Raw genomic sequence first — 17290 nt, forward strand, 5'->3', positions numbered from 1 at the left:
CATTCCAGTGCCTTCCTCTGCCCTGCTCTTCAGCAGCTCTGTACCCTGGGGTTTGGATCCAGGTCTCCAGTGCTAAACCCTGACCCCTTGGGTCTGTGGCAGCGGCTGCACGAGGCATGTTTTGGGAAAGGGATTCTGGGCTTGTGGGACTCGGGAATTCAGGGCACCTGGGGGTCAGCACACGCCCAGTATGTGGGAAGCTGCTGGCTCCTGTGACTAGTTGGTGGGGCTGGATGCAGACACCGAGGTGCTGAGCCCGGGGCTTGACCTCGCACACCCACCTGCCCTGGGGAGAGCTGCTAGGGGGAATCTGCCCCCCAAACCCACCTGCCTGTCTGCTTGCTGCCTGGGGACCTCAAGACCTGGCTTTGCCACATGCCACGTGCCACCCTACTGCCTGTGGAGGGGTCTTGCTGCTGTGAGCTGAGGTGTCCGAGGTCACCAGCTTGTCCAGACAACAGGGAAAAATAGGAATTTCGCAAGCGGGCTGAGTCACACTGCTCCCCACCCCGGCACTTCCCTGGGGCTCTCCGAGCACCACACGCAGCTGCTGCAGCCCCCACGTGCCACGGTGGCCCTGACCGAGGCTTTGTGTGTCACCATAACTGCCAGTGGAGATCCCCACACCGGGACACGCTTCCTCTGGGGTTTCCACCACTTGGGTGGGTTACAGGGGTGACCCCTCATTGTCCCTCACAGTGGGGCCAGCTGAGCTCGCAGCTGCACTGACATGGCGGCCAGGAGAGTGGTTGGGGCCTGTGGCTAGTGTCACTGCAACAGGCAGGGAGTGCTGGCTGACCCCCCATGGCCTCAGCCTCGCTGCCACGGGGAAATCAGAACCCGCTATTACTGTGGTTGGTGGTGCAGAGCTGGGATGGAGGCACAGCCTGGCTGCGGTCCCCCTGTGCAGGGACCACGCACACTCAGGATTCCCCTGGGGGGAGTGCCCAGGACTCCTCAGGGCCCTGGGGGGCCAGGGACCAGATGCTGTGCTGCCTGGAGAACGAGGTGCTGGATCAACTGCAGGATGTGATGTGCTGATCCTCTTCTGCTGGGTGAGCTCAGGCAAGTCAGATCCCCCTTCCCTACCTCAGTTTCCACATCTGGCAGGTCCCTGCAGCCCCTTGTTCCTTTGAGCATGGCTTCAGTGAAAGGTGCCAGATGCCAGTACCCAAAATCCAATCAGAAAACACCCAGGGTCAGGGTAGCCTGGCTCTCTGCAGGGGCTGGCACTATATGGGAGGGTACCTGGGGGTCTGGGAGGGTCCTGGAGGGTACGGAGGGGTTTAGGGGGCTGTGGGGATCCTAAGGGAGTCAGGGAGGAAGTGATGAGTGTTGTGATGCCCTGAGGTGGTTTCTGATGTGGATGTGAGGGGGAAGCAGAGCCCCCCTTGCCTGTGCCCATGGGGAGCCCCCAACCCTCCCAGAGGGATTTATGCAGCTAATTGGTTTTTCTGCCCCATTAAGTGGAGGAGAGGGGGAGGGTGGGAAGAGTCCCGGCTGTGCCTGTGCTTTCCTCACTGCTCCTGCCTCAAGCCACAGCATAAGGCTGGGGCTGGGGGCACTGGTGCCACAGAGCCCCCTTGGTGTCAGTGAGCTGCCGATGTGGGGTGTGGGACCCCCTGGTGCAGGCCCTGCACTTCCTCCCCTGTGACAGGAGGAAAGGGCCAGGGCAGACCAGGAGGGACTCGCTTTCATCCAGGGTGGGCTTCAGGCAGGCAGTTGGGATCCAGCAGGACCAACCTGGCATGGACACGGGTGTCAGGAGCCCCCACTGGTTCCAGCGGGTCTATCTGGTGCACGGGCAGGTGTCTCTGCCAGTGTGAGACAGGTGAAACGGGGAGAGTTTGAACCTTGGGCCACAACAGCAACCTCTACTGAGAAATGGGCTGGGGATGCTCCTCTGCATGGGGTCAGTGCCAGTGTTGGTGCCAGTGGGGCTGCTGTGATCAGCAGCAATTCTCTGCTGTCATCTCACAGTGGACCCGTGGCTCTGGCAGGGTCAAAGCTGCCTGTCCCGGGGGCCATTGTGCTGGACTGTGCTGGGCTATGCGAGGCTGTCTCCCCTTGCCACCCTGGATGTCCCTAGCCCAGATTTGGGCCCAGCTGAAGCTCCTCTGACACTGCCCAAGCTGGCCGTGGCAGGGCTGAGGCAGCTGGCCAGCAGAAGAGGAGGGAAAGGACGGTGTCTGGCATCGTGCCAGGCTGGAGGGACCATGGGGATGCAGTGCTGGGTGGGCTGTGCTGCCCCGTTGGCACACATGGCTGTGGAGCTGACACCCCACTGCAGGGCTGGCTGCCTGCAGGAGGTATTGGGGACCTCACCATGAGCTCTGGCCAGGGGTTGGTGGGTGCGAGCAGGAGCTGATCAGTAGGGACAGGGATGGTTGGGTACCGCTGGCCAGCTGTGCCGTGCAGTGCCACGCCATGCTGGGGCAAGCACTGTGCAGCGAGTGATAGGGCAGCGAGGAAGGAGCCAAGAGGCGTTGCCGTTTCTTCAAGGAAGGAATTACTTATTTCCCAGCCTGCAGGGACTGGGTCTGTCTTGCCAAGGCTGCAGTTAACTCTCTCTGCCCACTATGGCCGGGCTGGTGAAGGTGTCCCAGTTGTCACCATCCTGGTGAGGACCCTGCCCTGCAGCGTGGTTCCTGCTCTGATGTGAGAGAGAGAAAAAGGACAAAAATAGGGATTTTGGTTGATGAAGGGCAGAGCAGGGTGGGCGTGGGTGTCCTTACTGGGGGTGTGCACTGGAATTGCTGGGAGCAGCTGTCCCAGCACCCCACAGTGGGACCCACAGTGGGAGGTGGTTCCTTTGGGGAAGGAGAACAGGGCGGCTTGGGGGGGCACTGGGACCAGTCCGAGGGATGGCCTTGGTGTCACATTGCGGGCTGGACTGGGGGGCACTGGTGCTGCCTTTGGGTGTGTGAGTGATGGCCTGAGGGCTCCGGGGGCAGCTGGGGAGATGCTGGGCTGAGGTTGGGGGCCACCGGGGACCGGGCTGGGGGGCAGGATGTGCAGACACGGCCGCGGGGCAGGAGGCTGGGGCGGGCGGGGCTGAGAGCCGGGACCCCGGGCCGGTCCCGGCGGGGTCGAGGCGGGGCTGGGGGACGGCGGAGGGGGCCCCGGTGCCGCTGCCGCTTTAAGGCGCGGGCAGCGGGGCGGTCCCGCCGCCCCCCGCCCCTCTCGCCCGCCCGGCGGGGCCGCGCCGCACCGCACCGCGGGCAGCACGATGCTGCGGGCGGGGAGGCCGCGCCGCGCCCCGCGCCTCGCCAGCAGGTACCGCGCGGGCACGGGGACGGGCACCGCACCGCACCGGGCGGGCGGGGGCGCGGCCGGAGCGCGGCCCCGGCAGACAAAGCCCCGCGCCCCGGGGCCGCTCCGCGGGCGGTGCTTTGTCTCGGCCGCGCTGCGAGGGGGGGAGAAAGGGGGGTCGGGGCAGCGCGGCCGCGCCCGGGACCGCGACATCGGGGCCATCGGGGGGGCTCCCCTGGGCACCCCAGTCCTCCGCCCCGGCCCCCGCCCCGCACCTGCAGCGCGGCTGGGCCGAGCCCCCGTAGGGCTCCCGCGACTCCGGTGCCCCTGGCCGCGCTGACCCCGGGGCTGCCGAGCGGGGCGCTCCGAGCCGGGGCGCGGCCGGGGTGGAGCGCGGCGGAGCATCCCCGCGCACCGCGCCGTGGGGCAGGTCCATCCCCCCCTCCCTGCCGGTGCAGCCGCCTCTCCAGGCCGGGGATGGGGCCGGGATCTGCATCCCCGGGGCCGTGCCGGGGCCATCCTGTCCCCGGTGGATCCCATCCTGCCCCCGATGGGTCCCGCCCACCCGCCAGCGCCGCCGAGCGCGGCAGGACGGACACGTTGCCCTTGAGCATCCGCGTCTCCGGGAGCTGTAGCGGGGCTGCCTGCGAGTGGGTTCGGTGCGGGGCCGGCTGCGGGAACTCGGAATGGCTCTGGGTAAGATGGAGAGGATGGAGCACAAAGCAGGGGGTGCGACATGGCTGCCCCCCGTTTGGGGGTTCAGGGGGGCACTCGAGGTGCCAAGACTCGGCTTTGCTCCAGGAGTTCGGGCTCGCCGAGGAACCAGTGGTGCTGTGGTTGAGGCTTTTACTGCTGTGCTGCCTGTGACATACACGTGCCAGTTTGGGGGATCCCTCAATGTGCCAGCCATGTGTCTCATGAGAGAGTCAGAGTCACTCCCACAGAGCGCAGCTGGCTCCCTGGCCTCACCCCAGGCTTTGAGTGTTTTTGGGATGTCACCTGTGACCTTCCATGTTGTCCTTCCTTGGCACTGGGTTGCCAAGGAGGATCTGGGGTCACCTCCTGCCCCAGCTCAGCCCCTGACCCTGTGCCCCTTTCCCTGTTGCTCTCTGGGTGCCTGGGGCCAGGGCAGCAAGGTATGCCATATGTGGCTGGAAGAATATTTGGGGTTTCTCTGCCAGGTCCCAGAGGCCAAGCTGAGACACCCAACGCTCCGTGTAGCCCCAGCCATGTCCTTGCAGGATGTGGCTCTCCTGAAGCCTGGCCTCACTCCCAGCACTGCCTGCTGGGAGAGGAGCTTTGCTGTGGGCTCTGGGGTGGGAATTTCTGTCCCGGTGGGAAATCACCCCCAGCACAGGGCTGTTGGTGAGAGATGCTTGGAGCTGAGCGGCTCTGCAGTACATCCCAGGCTCATGGTCCTAGTGAAATCCCTTCCTGGGCAGCAGCACCTGTGGGTTCTATCCAAGAAGTTGATGTGGGGATGTAGGGAGCTGTGTCCATCCTGGCTCTGACCGGTCTCTGATGAACTCTTTCCTGACGGAAAGAGCAGGACACACAGTGCTGGTCATAGGGTGCTGGAGCTGCCTGTGTTGCTCCATCTTGGGCTTTGGGGCACCCTGGAGGGGATGGTGATGACTGTTGCTTGTGCTCTGGCACTGCAGTTGGCACAGGTGCCCTCTCCTCTGCGTGGCTATGCTGCCCTGTCCCCAGAGTCAGAGTGTCACTTGAATGACATGAAATGGCTTTACCAGTTGCTGGGGCTCTGGTGTTCACTGGGCTTCTCCTGCACCTCTCTGGCCCCAGCGTAGAGAAACAGGCATCTCCAGTAGGGACTGGGGCTGGCTGCAACCCCCCAGCTCTGCTCCTGCACTGCAGCTTGTTACAGAATCGTGGCATGGTTTGGGTTGGAAGGGACCTTAAAGCTGATCTTGTTCTACTCCTTGCCATGGGGCAGGGACACCTTCCCCTAGACCAGGTTGCTCCAAACCTTGTCCAGTGTGGCCTTGAACAATTCTGGGGGTGGGGCAGCCACATCTTCTCTGGGCAACCTGTTTCCATTGTTGTGTCCCCCAGCCTCCCCCAGCCCCTTGGAGGCTGCAGGGCCTTGCTGACCTACTCAGCTGCTGACCTGAAAGGGGCCATGCTCATCCTGCTGGAAGGTGCACCGTGCCCGTCTGTGCCGGATCGCTGTGGGCACAGCCCTGCGCTGTGGAGCCGGCTGGGCCCGTGGGGCGCCTGGGCAGCTGCTGCCCCAGCACGGCGCTGACTGACGGCCCTGCAGATGGGGTCGTGCATGCTCAGCTGAGCCCCAGCACGGAGCAGCCGCCTCGACATAGCAGCGGTGCCCAGACCTGCTGCCTGTGGCTGCTGGGCGCTGGAGAGGGGGAGGTGGGTGGAGTGGGTGGGGGCCACCCAAGGAAGGGTGGATGCTTTGGGACGGCTGGTTTGTTTATTCCAGTGGTCCTACCCTTTCCGACAATCCCAGCCCTCTTGGTGGGGCGCGTCGCTGGGGTTTGGTGCCAGCTGTGGTGCTGCCAGCCCTGTGGTGTGGGTGCTGACTTGCCTGCCCTGCGCAGGTACCCTCTATCCCCCCCAAAGCCCCCACAGGGCCCTAATGGGGAGATGTAGGGTCACTGGGCCTTGTGTGCCAGTGGTACACTGACCCCATCCCGGGCTGACTGGAGACAGCTGTGGCCCTTTCCTACCTTGCTCCTGCCATGGGCACTACCAGAAGCTGGTTTTTGCCCCAGCAGCTCCTGGAGCAGGGAGGCTCCTGGAGGTGGTGGGACCCACTGGGCTGGGCAGGGATCTGATGCTGTCTGTCCCTTGCAGCTGGGATGAGAGCAGCTCCATCAGTAGCGGCCTCAGCGATGCCTCTGACAACCTCAGCTCAGAGGAGTTCAACGCCAGCTCCTCACTCAACTCCCTGCCCTCCACCCCCACCACCTCACGCAGGAACTCGGCCATAGCGGTAGGTGCCAGCAGCACCCAGACCATTCCCGGCACTGGTTCCGACCTGGTGCCACTGCCTCGGCAGGAAAGAGGGGATGGAGTATGCCAGTTTTGGAAAACAGGCATGGCACAGGGTGTCTGGTGCATCCTTCTCTCAGCTGGCTTTCTGGGGATGGGTTTGGGGTGGGTGCCAGGAGCACCCCTGACTCTGCTCTGCCCACAGCTGCGCACAGACTCGGAGAAGCGCTCGCTGGTGGAGAGTGGGCTGAGCTGGTACGGTGAGGGTGAGGAGAAGGCGCCCAAGAAGCTGGACTACGACAGCAGTAGCCTCAAGATGGAGCATGGCTCCTCCAAGTGGCGGCGGGAGCCCTCGGATGGCGGTGAGGAGGGGCCCAAGGGCGGTGAGCTGAAGAAGCCTGTCAGTCTGGGCACCCCGGGCTCCCTCAAGAAGGGCAAGACCCCTCCAGTGGCTGTGACCTCCCCCATCACTCATACAGCCCAGAGCACCCTCAAAGTGGCAGGTGAGACCCAGTTTGGGCAGGGTCCATCTTCTCCAACAGGGAGAGGGTTAGGTGATGTCTTTATGCACCTTCCAGAGCACATCAGCCATGGGATGCCCTGTGGCTGTACTCAGTCCCAGGAGCTGGCTGTGGCTGGAGGGGGGTACAGGGCTGTGTGTCCCTGCAGGCAGGCTGGGGGTCTGTGCCTGCTCCGTGGCCTCGAGTCCACATGCCAGGCTGGGGGCTCACTGGGTGCACCAGGGACCTGGCATGTCTCTTCTTCTCCATCACATCCCTGCCTCTCTGATGCACATGTCCTGTCTGGGCTAGTTCACTCCCAAATGTCCCCAAAGCCTCCCGGGACACTAACCTGTCCTTCCCTGCCACTAGGCAAGCCCGAGACCAAAGCCACTGACAAGAGCAAGCTGTCTGTGAAGAGCACGGGCCTGCAGCGCTCCTCCTCCGATGCCGGCCGTGACCGCACCGCTGATGCCAAGAAGCCCCCGTCGGGGCTCGCGCGCCCCTCGTCCTCCAGCTCCTTTGGCTACAAGAAACCAGCCCCTGCCACTGGCACTGCCACTGTCATGCAGGCTGGGGGCTCAGCCACACTCGGCAAGATCCAGAAGAGCTCTGGCATCCCCGTCAAGCCAGTCAGTGGGAGGAAAACAAGCCTGGATGTCTCCAACGCAGCTGAGCCTGGGTTCCTGGCCCCAGGGGCTCGCACTAACATCCAGTACCGCAGCCTGCCCCGGCCCGCCAAGTCCAGCTCCATGAGCGTGACTGGTGGCCGCAGCGCAGCCCGGCCGGTCAGCAGCAGCATAGACCCCAGCATGCTGAGCACCAAGCAGGGCAGCATCTCGGTGTCACGGCTCAAGGAGCCGTCCAAGATCAGCGCCGGCCGTGGGACACCGGCCCCTGTGAACCAGACGGACCGTGAGAAGGAGAAGGCCAAGGCCAAGGCAGTGGCACTTGACTCTGAGTGCGGGACACTGAAGAGTGTCAGCTCACCTGAGAGCACTCCGAAAACCCAGGCCAACCTCCCGCCAGTGGCCAAGGTGGCTGAGCTGCCCTCCACACCTCTTAGGTATGGTCCTTCCACACCTGAGGGCAGCAGGTGCCTGGCATGGCTGTGCTCAACACCAGCACCTGAGTCTCACCTGTTTCCTTACCCATTTTCCCCCTCCAGAACGGCTGCCAAGACCTATGTGAAGCCTCCCACCCTGGCCAACTTGGACAAAGTCAACTCCAACAGCCTAGACTTGCCCTCCTCCAGCGAGCTGCACCCCCCTCACACTGCCAAGCTCCAGGACCTGCACCCGACCGGCGGACACTTGGCACCCTGCTTCAGCCCCAGCCCTGCCCCCATCCTCAACATCAACTCAGCCAGCTTCTCTCAGGGCCTGGAGCTCATGGGCGGCTTCAGCGTCCCCAAGGAGGGCAGGATGTACCCCAAGCTCTCTGGCCTGCACCGCAGCATGGAGTCCCTGCAGATGCCCATGAGCCTGCCCAGTGCCTTTTCAGGGGGCAGCACCACCACCACCACCCCTGCTGCTGCACCCCCTGCCAGCACGGAGGAGGAGGAGGAGGAGGAAGAGGCAGGGGAGCTGGGCTGGAGCGGAAGCCCCCGGCTCACGCATCTGGACAGGTATGGCTGGAGAAAGGGTTGGGTCTCTGGGGCACCTCCATGGGCTCAGATCCATCCCTGCTGTTCTGCCATGACCTTTGCCTGCTTCAGAGCCTCTTCCTGCTACATTTCTGGGGAAAAACCCCCTGTCTCTGCAGCTCAATCCCCATGGCTTCTTCCCTCATCTCTGCAGGGATGTCATTCAGTTTTTCCTTCCCTTCCAGTGTCAACCGCGACAGGAACACCCTGCCCAAGAAAGGGTTGAGGTAAAAGAGCCCAAATCACTTTTGGATGGTGCTGGGGAGAGAGAGAGGGCATGTGGAGCTTTCCAGGGCAGTGCCCCTGAGCTGAGGAGGCTGGGCTACAGCACACGGGGCAGGATCTGGGGCGGTCCTCGTCGATCTCACCGTGTCTGTCTGTGGCTCCTCAGGTACCAGCTGCACTCCCAGGAGGAGGCCAAGGAGCGACGCCACTCGCACGCCATCAGTGGGCTCCCAGAGTCGGACGAGCAGCAGGACCTGCCCTCGCCCCCTGCCCTCCCCATGGCGCTGGTTGGGAAAGGTCCACTCACCAGCATTGGTCAGTGCCCTCCGTTGCTGGTCCCCAGCCCCCTTCCTTCCTTCTGCCTGTGTTCCCCTGGTGCCTCCCTGGGTGCTGCTTTTCTCCTTGCCCATGCTCAACACCCAGCGCCTGGTGCTTGTGGTGCTGGGTTGGGACCAGGGACGTCCATCACCTCTGCTTCAGGGCATCTCATCCACCTTTGGGGCTCAGTCTGTGGTCCCTGCTCCTCTCAGTGTGCCCAGTGAGGCAAGGGATGAGCCCTGCCTTGCACTCACCAGGAGCTGCATGTTCCTGGCAGGTTTGAGGAGTCCAGACGGACAGGTTGGGGCAGCAGGCTGGAGTCCTGCAGCTGCAGGTGATGGTCTCTGGTGTGGTGGTGCCCACTTGGCCCTGGAGTGATGGATTTGTTCCTCAGCCCAGTGGTTACCTTGGTGCTAGTGTCCAGGTCTTCCCAGCATCAACCTGCCTTTTAGCTTTCCCCCAGCCCCTCCCTGCTTTGGGACCACAATCCCTGCTTCCTTGCTGCATTCCAGTTCTTGTGGATCACTCCCAGCCCTGCTTCCCCATCCCGATCCCAAGTCCCCAGTGTGACTCTGAGCCCGCTTCCTCCCTGCTTTCTCCTTGCAGTGAGCCCCACTGCCACCGCAGCCCCGCGGATCACCCGCTCCAACAGCATCCCCACCCACGACTCCACCTTCGAGCTGTACAGCACCTCCCAGATGGGCAGCACCCTCTCCCTGGCCGACAAGCCCAAAGGCATGATCCGCTCGGGCTCTTTCCGGGACCCTGTGGACGATGGTGAGAGTGTGCTACGCTCCTGCCCAGGCAGAGGAGGCTCCAAGGGTGCTGGGGGGGCTCCCTGCACACTTGTCTCTTCCTACTGGTGCTACAGCACTATCGGATGAGTCAGTGCATCCCATCCTTGACATCAGAGAAGGGATAGCAGTCCTGAGGGGCCTGGTGGACTCCTCTGTGCTGGCATCTGCCCCGGGCCACAGCCCACTCTGACCCCCCTGGGTGTCCAGTGTCCCTGGGTTGGCCCCAGGGTGCTGTGGCACTGGGGAGGAGGGAACCCAAGCAGCCAGGGAGGGTGGCAGAGCCCCCGAGCTCAGTCAGAGAGGAGGGTACAGGTGGAGGGTGGTGTTCCCTGCCACGTGCCCAGGGAGTTCAACAGCCACGCACCAAGAAACGGACAGTGCTGAGCAGCTGCTATCCTACCCTGTGCCTTCCCCAGGCCTCTCAGAGCCCCCCACCACTGAGAGCACTGTCCCCTGCGCCCTGCTGTGCCCTGACCTGCGACCCCTGGGGTGCCACTGTCCAAGGCACCCTGACACCCTGGATTTTCCTCTGTTGCAGTTCACGGATCGGTGCTGTCCCTGGCCTCCAGCGCATCCTCCACTTACTCCTCCGTAAGAGCTGCCTCTGTGCTGCGCTGCTTTGTGCATGGCTGGGGGGTGTGGGTGGGATCGGGGGGGGCTCTGTGCATGCCTCTGCCTGATGCTGAGCCTGTCTGTGCCTCACTGCCCCCCTGACTGCCTGCCTCTGTCTGCCTCTCTCTGCTCTCATGCTGCCAGGCTGAGGAGAAGATGCAGTCTGAGGTGAGCCCACACCCTCTGCTCGTGCCCACTCCTGCCCCCGGTGAGGGCAAGCACCCAGCCCCCCTCATCCCTCCACTCTCTCCCCACAGCAAATCCGGAAGCTGCGCCGTGAGCTGGAGTCCTCGCAGGAGAAGGTGGCCACGCTGACGTCCCAGCTGTCTGCTAACGTGAGTCCCCATGGGAGCCGCTGCAGGACACAAACACTCTGTCCCTGCAGGGCACAGGGCTTGTGCTGGATGTGCCCGTGGGAGCCCTGATTTCCCCCTTCAGCCTCTTGTATCCCACGCCTGACAGTGGGTACTGACCCAGCTGTGGGTGTTGACCCCAGTGTGGGTGTTCACCCGTTTCTCCACTTCTCCCAGGCCAACCTGGTAGCGGCCTTTGAGCAGAGCCTGGTTAGCATGACATCCCGCCTGCGGCACCTGGCTGAGACTGCTGAGGAGAAGGTGAGTGCTGTCGGGGTGCTGAGCAGGCACTGGTGGGGCTCATGGGGTGGGGGGTGCTGGACTTGGGTGGTGTTACAGCAATGTCTGTCCCAAGGGTGCTCTTGGGGTGGGCCCTGCACCTTTGGGATGCACTCCATGGCTCCCGGCTCTGTTCTCCCAGGACACGGAGCTGTTGGACCTGCGAGAGACCATTGACTTCCTGAAGAAGAAGAACTCGGAGGCCCAAGCTGTGATCCAGGGTGCCCTGAATGGCACTGATGTCACCCCCAAAGGTAAGACATGATGCTGCAGCTCCCCACACAGGGATGCAGCCCTTCCTGAGCTGGGCTGCTCCTACTGGGGCTGGCGCAGGGCCCCAGGGCACACTCGCTCACAGGGGGAGCTCCCATGGCAGCAGGGTTCCCTGGGCAGCAGCTCTTTCACACATGAGACCCCTGAGCATCTGAAGCCAGGGTTGGACAGCCAGAGCTGTCACCACACAGGTCTTGATGCTCGTGTGTAGGAGAATGAGGTGGTCATCCTCCCCAGGACACGTCCTCGCCAGGCCCTTTGCTGACAGCCAGTTTTGGCTGCTGATCTTGCCTTTGTTCCCATAAATGCTGTTTCAAGCCCCGAAACCCCAGTGTGGGTGCAAGGTGCTGGCAGGGAGGTTGACTGGGACAGCAGCAGGATGATGTGTGCTCTGGGCATCTCTCTGGGGTTTGAGGCAGTGCCCATATGGTGTCTGAGCCCCACGTCATTATTACAAAGAGAGCTCAGGAGGTGTTGGGTGGGAGGAGGGACGGGGTGCAGGGAGGGGAGTGCAGGATGCTCTGGTACTGGGACAGTTGCAGGTAGCTGATCCCTCCTTTCCCAATCTCTCCTGCTTCCCTGGCTGACCCCAGAGCTGCGCATCAAGCGGCAGAACTCCTCCGACAGCATCTCCAGCCTCAACAGCATCACCAGCCACTCCAGCATCGGCAGCAGCAAGGATGCCGACGCCAAGAAGAAGAAGAAGAAGAGCTGGGTGGGTTGGATGGGGCGTTTGACGTGAGGCGTGGGGCTTGGGGAGCCACTGGCAGGGTCTGCTCGGGGTCAGCCCCACAAACCAGCTGCTCTCAGTCTACCTTGGCCTCATGGTGTTGGTCTCCTTTGTCCCCTGGGGACAGCAGTGATGAGGAGTATGGACACATTGGCTGGGACTTCTCCTGTCCCTCTGGGAGTTTCCCAGCCCTGGCTCTGCATGCCTGCTTCCTTGTGTTTTCCCCTGTCACCCTCCTGCCTGCAGGCTCTGGCAGTGTGGGGGGCCGTACACCTCAGCCAGGCAGCCCCTTCCCAGCACCAGGCAGCTCTGGATGTGTGATTAAGTCTTGCTTTGTTTTGTTTCTCTCCCCCTATGCTGACCTCAACCCTTTTTTTCCAGGTTTATGAGGTAAGTCCCATGCCGTCCCCTCCACCACATGCTGTGCCCGGCCAGGGCCCTTGCTCCATTTCATGGGATGGTGCTCATACACTCCCCATCCCATCCATCCCACTGGCCCTAACCTCAGCACAGGCCATCCTGGATCCCCAGCCAGGTTGTGCCCTCCTTGGCTGCTTCCTTGGATGCTAAGGTGAAACAGGCACCCACAAGAAGGGTTTTAACTGCCCAGAGGCAGCAGGAAGGGCTCAGTTGGGACCTGTCCCCTGGATGGGAACAATCCCCTTCTTGCCCAGGGAAGGCAGGTGCTCTCTTGACTCCCTGTAACTGGATATTTTGGGATGGGGATCCCCCTGCAACCCTGCCTGTGGCACTGGGGGCACTGGGTTGGGGCACTGCCCATCTCTGCATCTCCAGGGCTGCCTGATGTGGCCCCAAGTGCCTCTGTCCCTTCCAGTACCCATGTGGGTCCCAGCACTCCCCTACTCCCACCACCAGCAGAGCTGGATACCCGCTTTTTTTTACACTGAAATGCAACAATTTTGATTTTTGGGACACCCCAGAGCAGCCTGCCAGGTGCCTGTGGGGATTGGGATGGATCCTATGTGTTCTCCATCCCTTCTTCCTCCCATCTCCCCTCAGAGCAGGCCCTGGTGCTCACAGTGTGAGTTTGGGATGCCTGTCCTAGTGCTCTTCCACAGGCTGATGGAACCCAGATCCAGTTTGGTCCCTGTGCAATGTCCATTGTCCTCCCTGGCCTCAGCCCACCTCTCACCCACCCTCTGCTCTGTGTGTGCTGTGTGCATGCTGCATGCCCAGCCGGGACCCCCACGGAGGGCTGGCTGCCCTGGCTGCCCCTCTGCGCTTCCAGCAGGGCCCACGTGGCAGAGGGAGGTGTGGGGCAGGACCCAGCTCTGCAGTGGCTGGAGCGAGGGACGTCCCCCTAAACACTGCTTGCTGGGATGACTGTGGTGGGGTGAATGTGAGCATGGATCAGCCTGTTCCAATGAACTAGGGTGCTGGTGCTGTGCCTGGACATTCCAGTGTAGGTGCTGGTGGGGAGCAGGGTCAGGAGATGTTATGACCAGGATGTGGGTCCCGCTCTTTGGGTCTCTGATGCCATCCAGGCTGGGGTGAGTGTTCCCCAAAGGGCTGTGCACCCCATCCTTCTGCTGTGCCAGCAGAGTAGGGTTGGGCTGGAGCCCAGCATGGTGGTGGGGCACAGTGCTGCCTCGGTGGTGGGTATGGTGGCACTGGTCCCAGCTCAGACTGTGGGTTCTGGGCAGATGGGGCAGAACCAGGCCAGGTCTCTGCTCGTGAGGCTGGACTGTCAGGCTGTCTCTAACGAGAACATTTCCCTCTCCTGTAGCTACGCAGCTCCTTCAACAAGGCTTTCAGCATCAAAAAGGGCCCCAAATCAGCCTCATCCTACTCAGACATTGAGGAGATTGCCACGCCAGACTCGTCGGCCCCCTCCTCCCCCAAGCTGCAGCATGGCTCTACAGAGACTGCCTCGCCCTCCATCAAATCCTCCACCTCCTCCTCTGTGGGCATCGATACAGCTGAGTATGTGGGGCCAGGGAGAGCCAGTCGTGGGGGCTGCAGGCTCCTGCCCTGGACATGTGCAAGATGTGGTGTTTCCCTTGGCCCAGGCTCTTCCAGGCCCACAATGAGGGCGAGCCGGAGAAGAAGGAGGTGTCTGAGCTGCGGTCAGAGCTGTGGGAGAAGGAGATGAAGCTGACAGACATCCGCCTGGAAGCCCTCAACTCGGCCCACCAGCTGGAGCAGCTGCGAGAGACCATGCACAACATGCAGGTGAGGACCCCTGCCAGGAGCCTGGCTGCTCTCAGTACCTGGGTGCCCACAGTCCCCCACAGCCATGCTGCCCCCCAGGGTGCTGCTGGCATCCAGCTCCTCACCCTGTGCCCTACCTGCTTCTCCCACAGCTGGAGGTGGATCTCCTGAAGGCCGAGAACGACCGTCTCAAGGTGGCCCCGGGTCCCTCAGCAGTGCCAGGCTCTGTTCCCAGCCATATCACAAGCACATCAACCTCCTCTTCACCGCGGCGCTCCCTGGGTCTCACCCTTGGCCATGCCTTCAGCCCCAGCCTGGCTGATGCAGGTAGGGGTGACAGAGCTGCTGGCAGACAGGGAAGGGCTGGGACAGGGAGGTGTGTGTGGTGGGAATGTGCTGCTGCTCACCTGGAGTGTGCAGGGGATCTGTTGTGCTGCTGATGCCACCATTGGCCACAGCAGGATTTGGCTCTGGCTGGGCAGTGGCCAGGCTCGGTGGCTGGGCTCTCCTTGCTGGCACAGCCTCACTGCTCTGTCCCCAGACGTGTCCCCCATGGACGCTGTCAGCGCTGGCACCCAGAAGGACGAGCTGACGCTGCGGATTGTGGTGCGCATGCCACCCCAGCACATCATCAAGGGGGTAAGTGTGGGCTCTGTGGGGACCCTGACCTGTCCCTGTGTCATGGCTCTGGCCAAGGGCCCTCTTGGGGGTTAGACGTGCTGCTCCAATGCTGCATACCTCTGCTTTGGCTCCTAGGACCTCAAGCAGCAGGAGTTTTTCCTGGGCTGGACCAAGGTGAGCGGGAAGGTGGACTGGAAGATGCTGGATGAGGCTGTCTGCCAGGTCTTCAAGGTAGGAGCATGAAGAGCCCTCTTGGAGAGCCATCCTTTGATACTGCTCCACCATGCCTGATGTTCCCTGGCCCAGGTCCTTCTCAGCTGTCTTGGAGCTAGCTGCTCTCTGACAGCCCTCAGGGGCACTGACAGCTCTGTCCTTCTCCACATAGGATTACATCACCAAGATGGATCCTGCATCCACGCTGGGGCTCAGCACCGAGTCTGTCTATGGTTACAGCATCAGCCACATCAAGCGGGTGTTGGACACGGAGCCGCCAGAGCTGCCACTGTGCCGCCGGGGCCTGACCAGCGTCGTGGTGACACTCAAAGGTCAGTGTGGCAGAGGGGCTCTGTTGCTGTGCCATGTCCGTGCTCTCTCACGGTGTCACAGGGTGTGAGCAGGACCCTCAGCCCTCCCCTGCCTGCAGGCTTGAAGGAGAAGTGTGTGGACAGCCTGGTGTTCGAGACACTTATCCCCAAGCCCATGATGCAGCACTACATCAGCCTCCTGCTGAAGCACCGCCGCCTCATCCTCTCGGGACCCAGCGGCACCGGCAAGACCTACCTGACCAACCGCCTGGCTGAGTACCTGGTGGAGCGCTCGGGTCGGGATGTCACCGAGGGCATTGTCAGCACCTTCAACATGCACCAGCAGTCCTGCAAGGTGAGGGCAGCAGTGTCCCTGTCCACGCTGCTGCCATGGTCCCTGTGGCCGTCATGCCGTGGCCCCACACCTGACACCCGGCCCCGTTCATTGCAGGACCTGCAGCTGTACCTGTCCAACCTGGCCAACCAGATCGACCGGGAGACAGGCACGGCGGATGTGCCGCTGGTGATCCTCCTGGACGACCTCAGCGAGGCGGGCTCCATCAGCGAGCTGGTCAACGGCGCACTCACCTGCAAGTACCACAAATGGTGAGAGCCCCCTGCACCCTTCCAGCGCAGCCCCCCAGGCACACACGTGCTCCCCGCTGCTCCTGGTGACATCCCTGGGCTGTGGGAATGAGACTGCACGTGTCTGCTGTGTCCAGATCAGCTCTGCCACGGGCAGGGGTGACATGGAGGCTTTTTCTCATGGATTTTGTCTATCACTCACTCAGCCCATACATCATCGGGACCACCAACCAGCCTGTGAAGATGACCCCCAACCACGGCCTCCATCTCAGCTTCAGGTGGGAATTGTACATCCCTGGTGACCAACCCTGTGGAGTTGTGGAGGACAGAAGCCGTTACTGACCACTGGGCAGTTCTGGGGTCACGTCCTCTGTCTGGGGGCCATTATGAGGACTGAGCCCCAGGCCTGTCCCTGTCACCCCAGCAGGCCCTGAATCCCCAGCCTCGGGCGCATGCAGGGTTAGGGGTGTGAGGACATCCCCTGAGGGTGCTGGGGAGTAGGGCAGCTTGCATGGAGACCCAGCCCTGACCACCCAAGTCCTTCCTCCAGGATGCTGACCTTCTCCAACAATGTGGAGCCAGCCAACGGCTTCCTGGTGCGCTACCTGCGGCGGAAGCTGCTGGAGTCAGACACAGACATCAACGCCAACAAGGAGGAGCTGCTGCGGGTGCTGGACTGGGTGCCCAAACTCTGGTACCACTTGCACACCTTCCTGGAGAAACACAGCACGTCTGATTTCCTCATTGGTATGGCCTTGCCTCACCTCCCTCCTTTGCCATGCACCGTGGGGAGCCCCCAGGGACTGGGGCCAAACCCTCCCAGGGGAGCTTGGGGGTCTGATGTGCTCCCTGTGTCCCCCAATCCCACACAGCCACAGCTGGTGGGTGATGCACACAAGCATTGCTCTTCCCTGAGTGGCCTTTGTTCCTGTGGGAGCTGTCACTGAGGTGTTAGCCAGGGCTGCCTGTTCTCCCACCACCCTGGGAGCAGAGGAGCATGGAGGAACTATGTTTTTCTGGGTGGATCCCCCATGCTTCACCATGCTTTTGGGGATAGATTGAACTTGGAAACACCATTCCTTGCCTGGGAGATATCTGCCCACTGTGCCAGGTGGATGCTGCCCAGACACTGCTCCCAGGGCACCCTGCCAGCCAAGGTGTGCCCACCTTGGTGCTGTGAGCCATGGGGCCAGTGACTGGAGCAGGGAGACCCAGCCCTCATTCCCACTGTCTGCCTTCTCCCTGCAGGTCCCTGCTTCTTTCTGTCCTGCCCTGTTGGAATTGAGGATTTCCGGACCTGGTTCATCGACCTGTGGAACAACTCCATCATCCCTTACCTGCAGGAGGGGGCAAAAGATGGCCTCAAGGTACCCAGTGCTGCTGGCACATGGGAACACAAACCAGTGCAGGGACATGCTGGTGCAGCCATGATGG

General features: G+C 62.5%; 1 protein-coding gene across 2 annotated transcripts in view; it reads left to right on the plus strand.

Moving 5' to 3' along the window:
* NAV1 (neuron navigator 1) overlaps positions 1–17290 on the plus strand; it is a 62400-nt gene that overhangs the window by 40456 nt on the left and 4654 nt on the right. The window contains exons 6-30 of one of the 2 annotated variants that reach the window (XM_027728845.2): positions 6085–6223; positions 6428–6725; positions 7095–7788; positions 7891–8349; positions 8553–8594; positions 8759–8907; positions 9517–9687; positions 10246–10298; positions 10464–10487; positions 10577–10654; positions 10850–10933; positions 11094–11205; positions 11818–11939; positions 12336–12344; positions 13702–13898; positions 13985–14147; positions 14279–14453; positions 14668–14765; positions 14883–14978; positions 15133–15292; positions 15391–15626; positions 15723–15877; positions 16063–16134; positions 16407–16603; positions 17105–17223. In XM_027728845.2, the coding sequence (XP_027584646.2) occupies positions 6085–6223; positions 6428–6725; positions 7095–7788; positions 7891–8349; positions 8553–8594; positions 8759–8907; positions 9517–9687; positions 10246–10298; positions 10464–10487; positions 10577–10654; positions 10850–10933; positions 11094–11205; positions 11818–11939; positions 12336–12344; positions 13702–13898; positions 13985–14147; positions 14279–14453; positions 14668–14765; positions 14883–14978; positions 15133–15292; positions 15391–15626; positions 15723–15877; positions 16063–16134; positions 16407–16603; positions 17105–17223 (4102 nt within the window). The remainder of the gene's footprint in view (positions 1–6084; positions 6224–6427; positions 6726–7094; positions 7789–7890; positions 8350–8552; positions 8595–8758; positions 8908–9516; positions 9688–10245; positions 10299–10463; positions 10488–10576; positions 10655–10849; positions 10934–11093; positions 11206–11817; positions 11940–12335; positions 12345–13701; positions 13899–13984; positions 14148–14278; positions 14454–14667; positions 14766–14882; positions 14979–15132; positions 15293–15390; positions 15627–15722; positions 15878–16062; positions 16135–16406; positions 16604–17104; positions 17224–17290) is intronic. The other variant, XM_039379669.1, reaches the window with a different exon arrangement.

The sequence above is a fragment of the Pipra filicauda genome, unplaced genomic scaffold, assembly GCF_003945595.2.
Source record: "Pipra filicauda isolate LSUMZ 115617 unplaced genomic scaffold, ASM394559v2 scaffold172_size1731463_pilon, whole genome shotgun sequence".
In the NCBI taxonomy this organism is placed as follows: Eukaryota; Metazoa; Chordata; class Aves; order Passeriformes; family Pipridae; genus Pipra; species Pipra filicauda.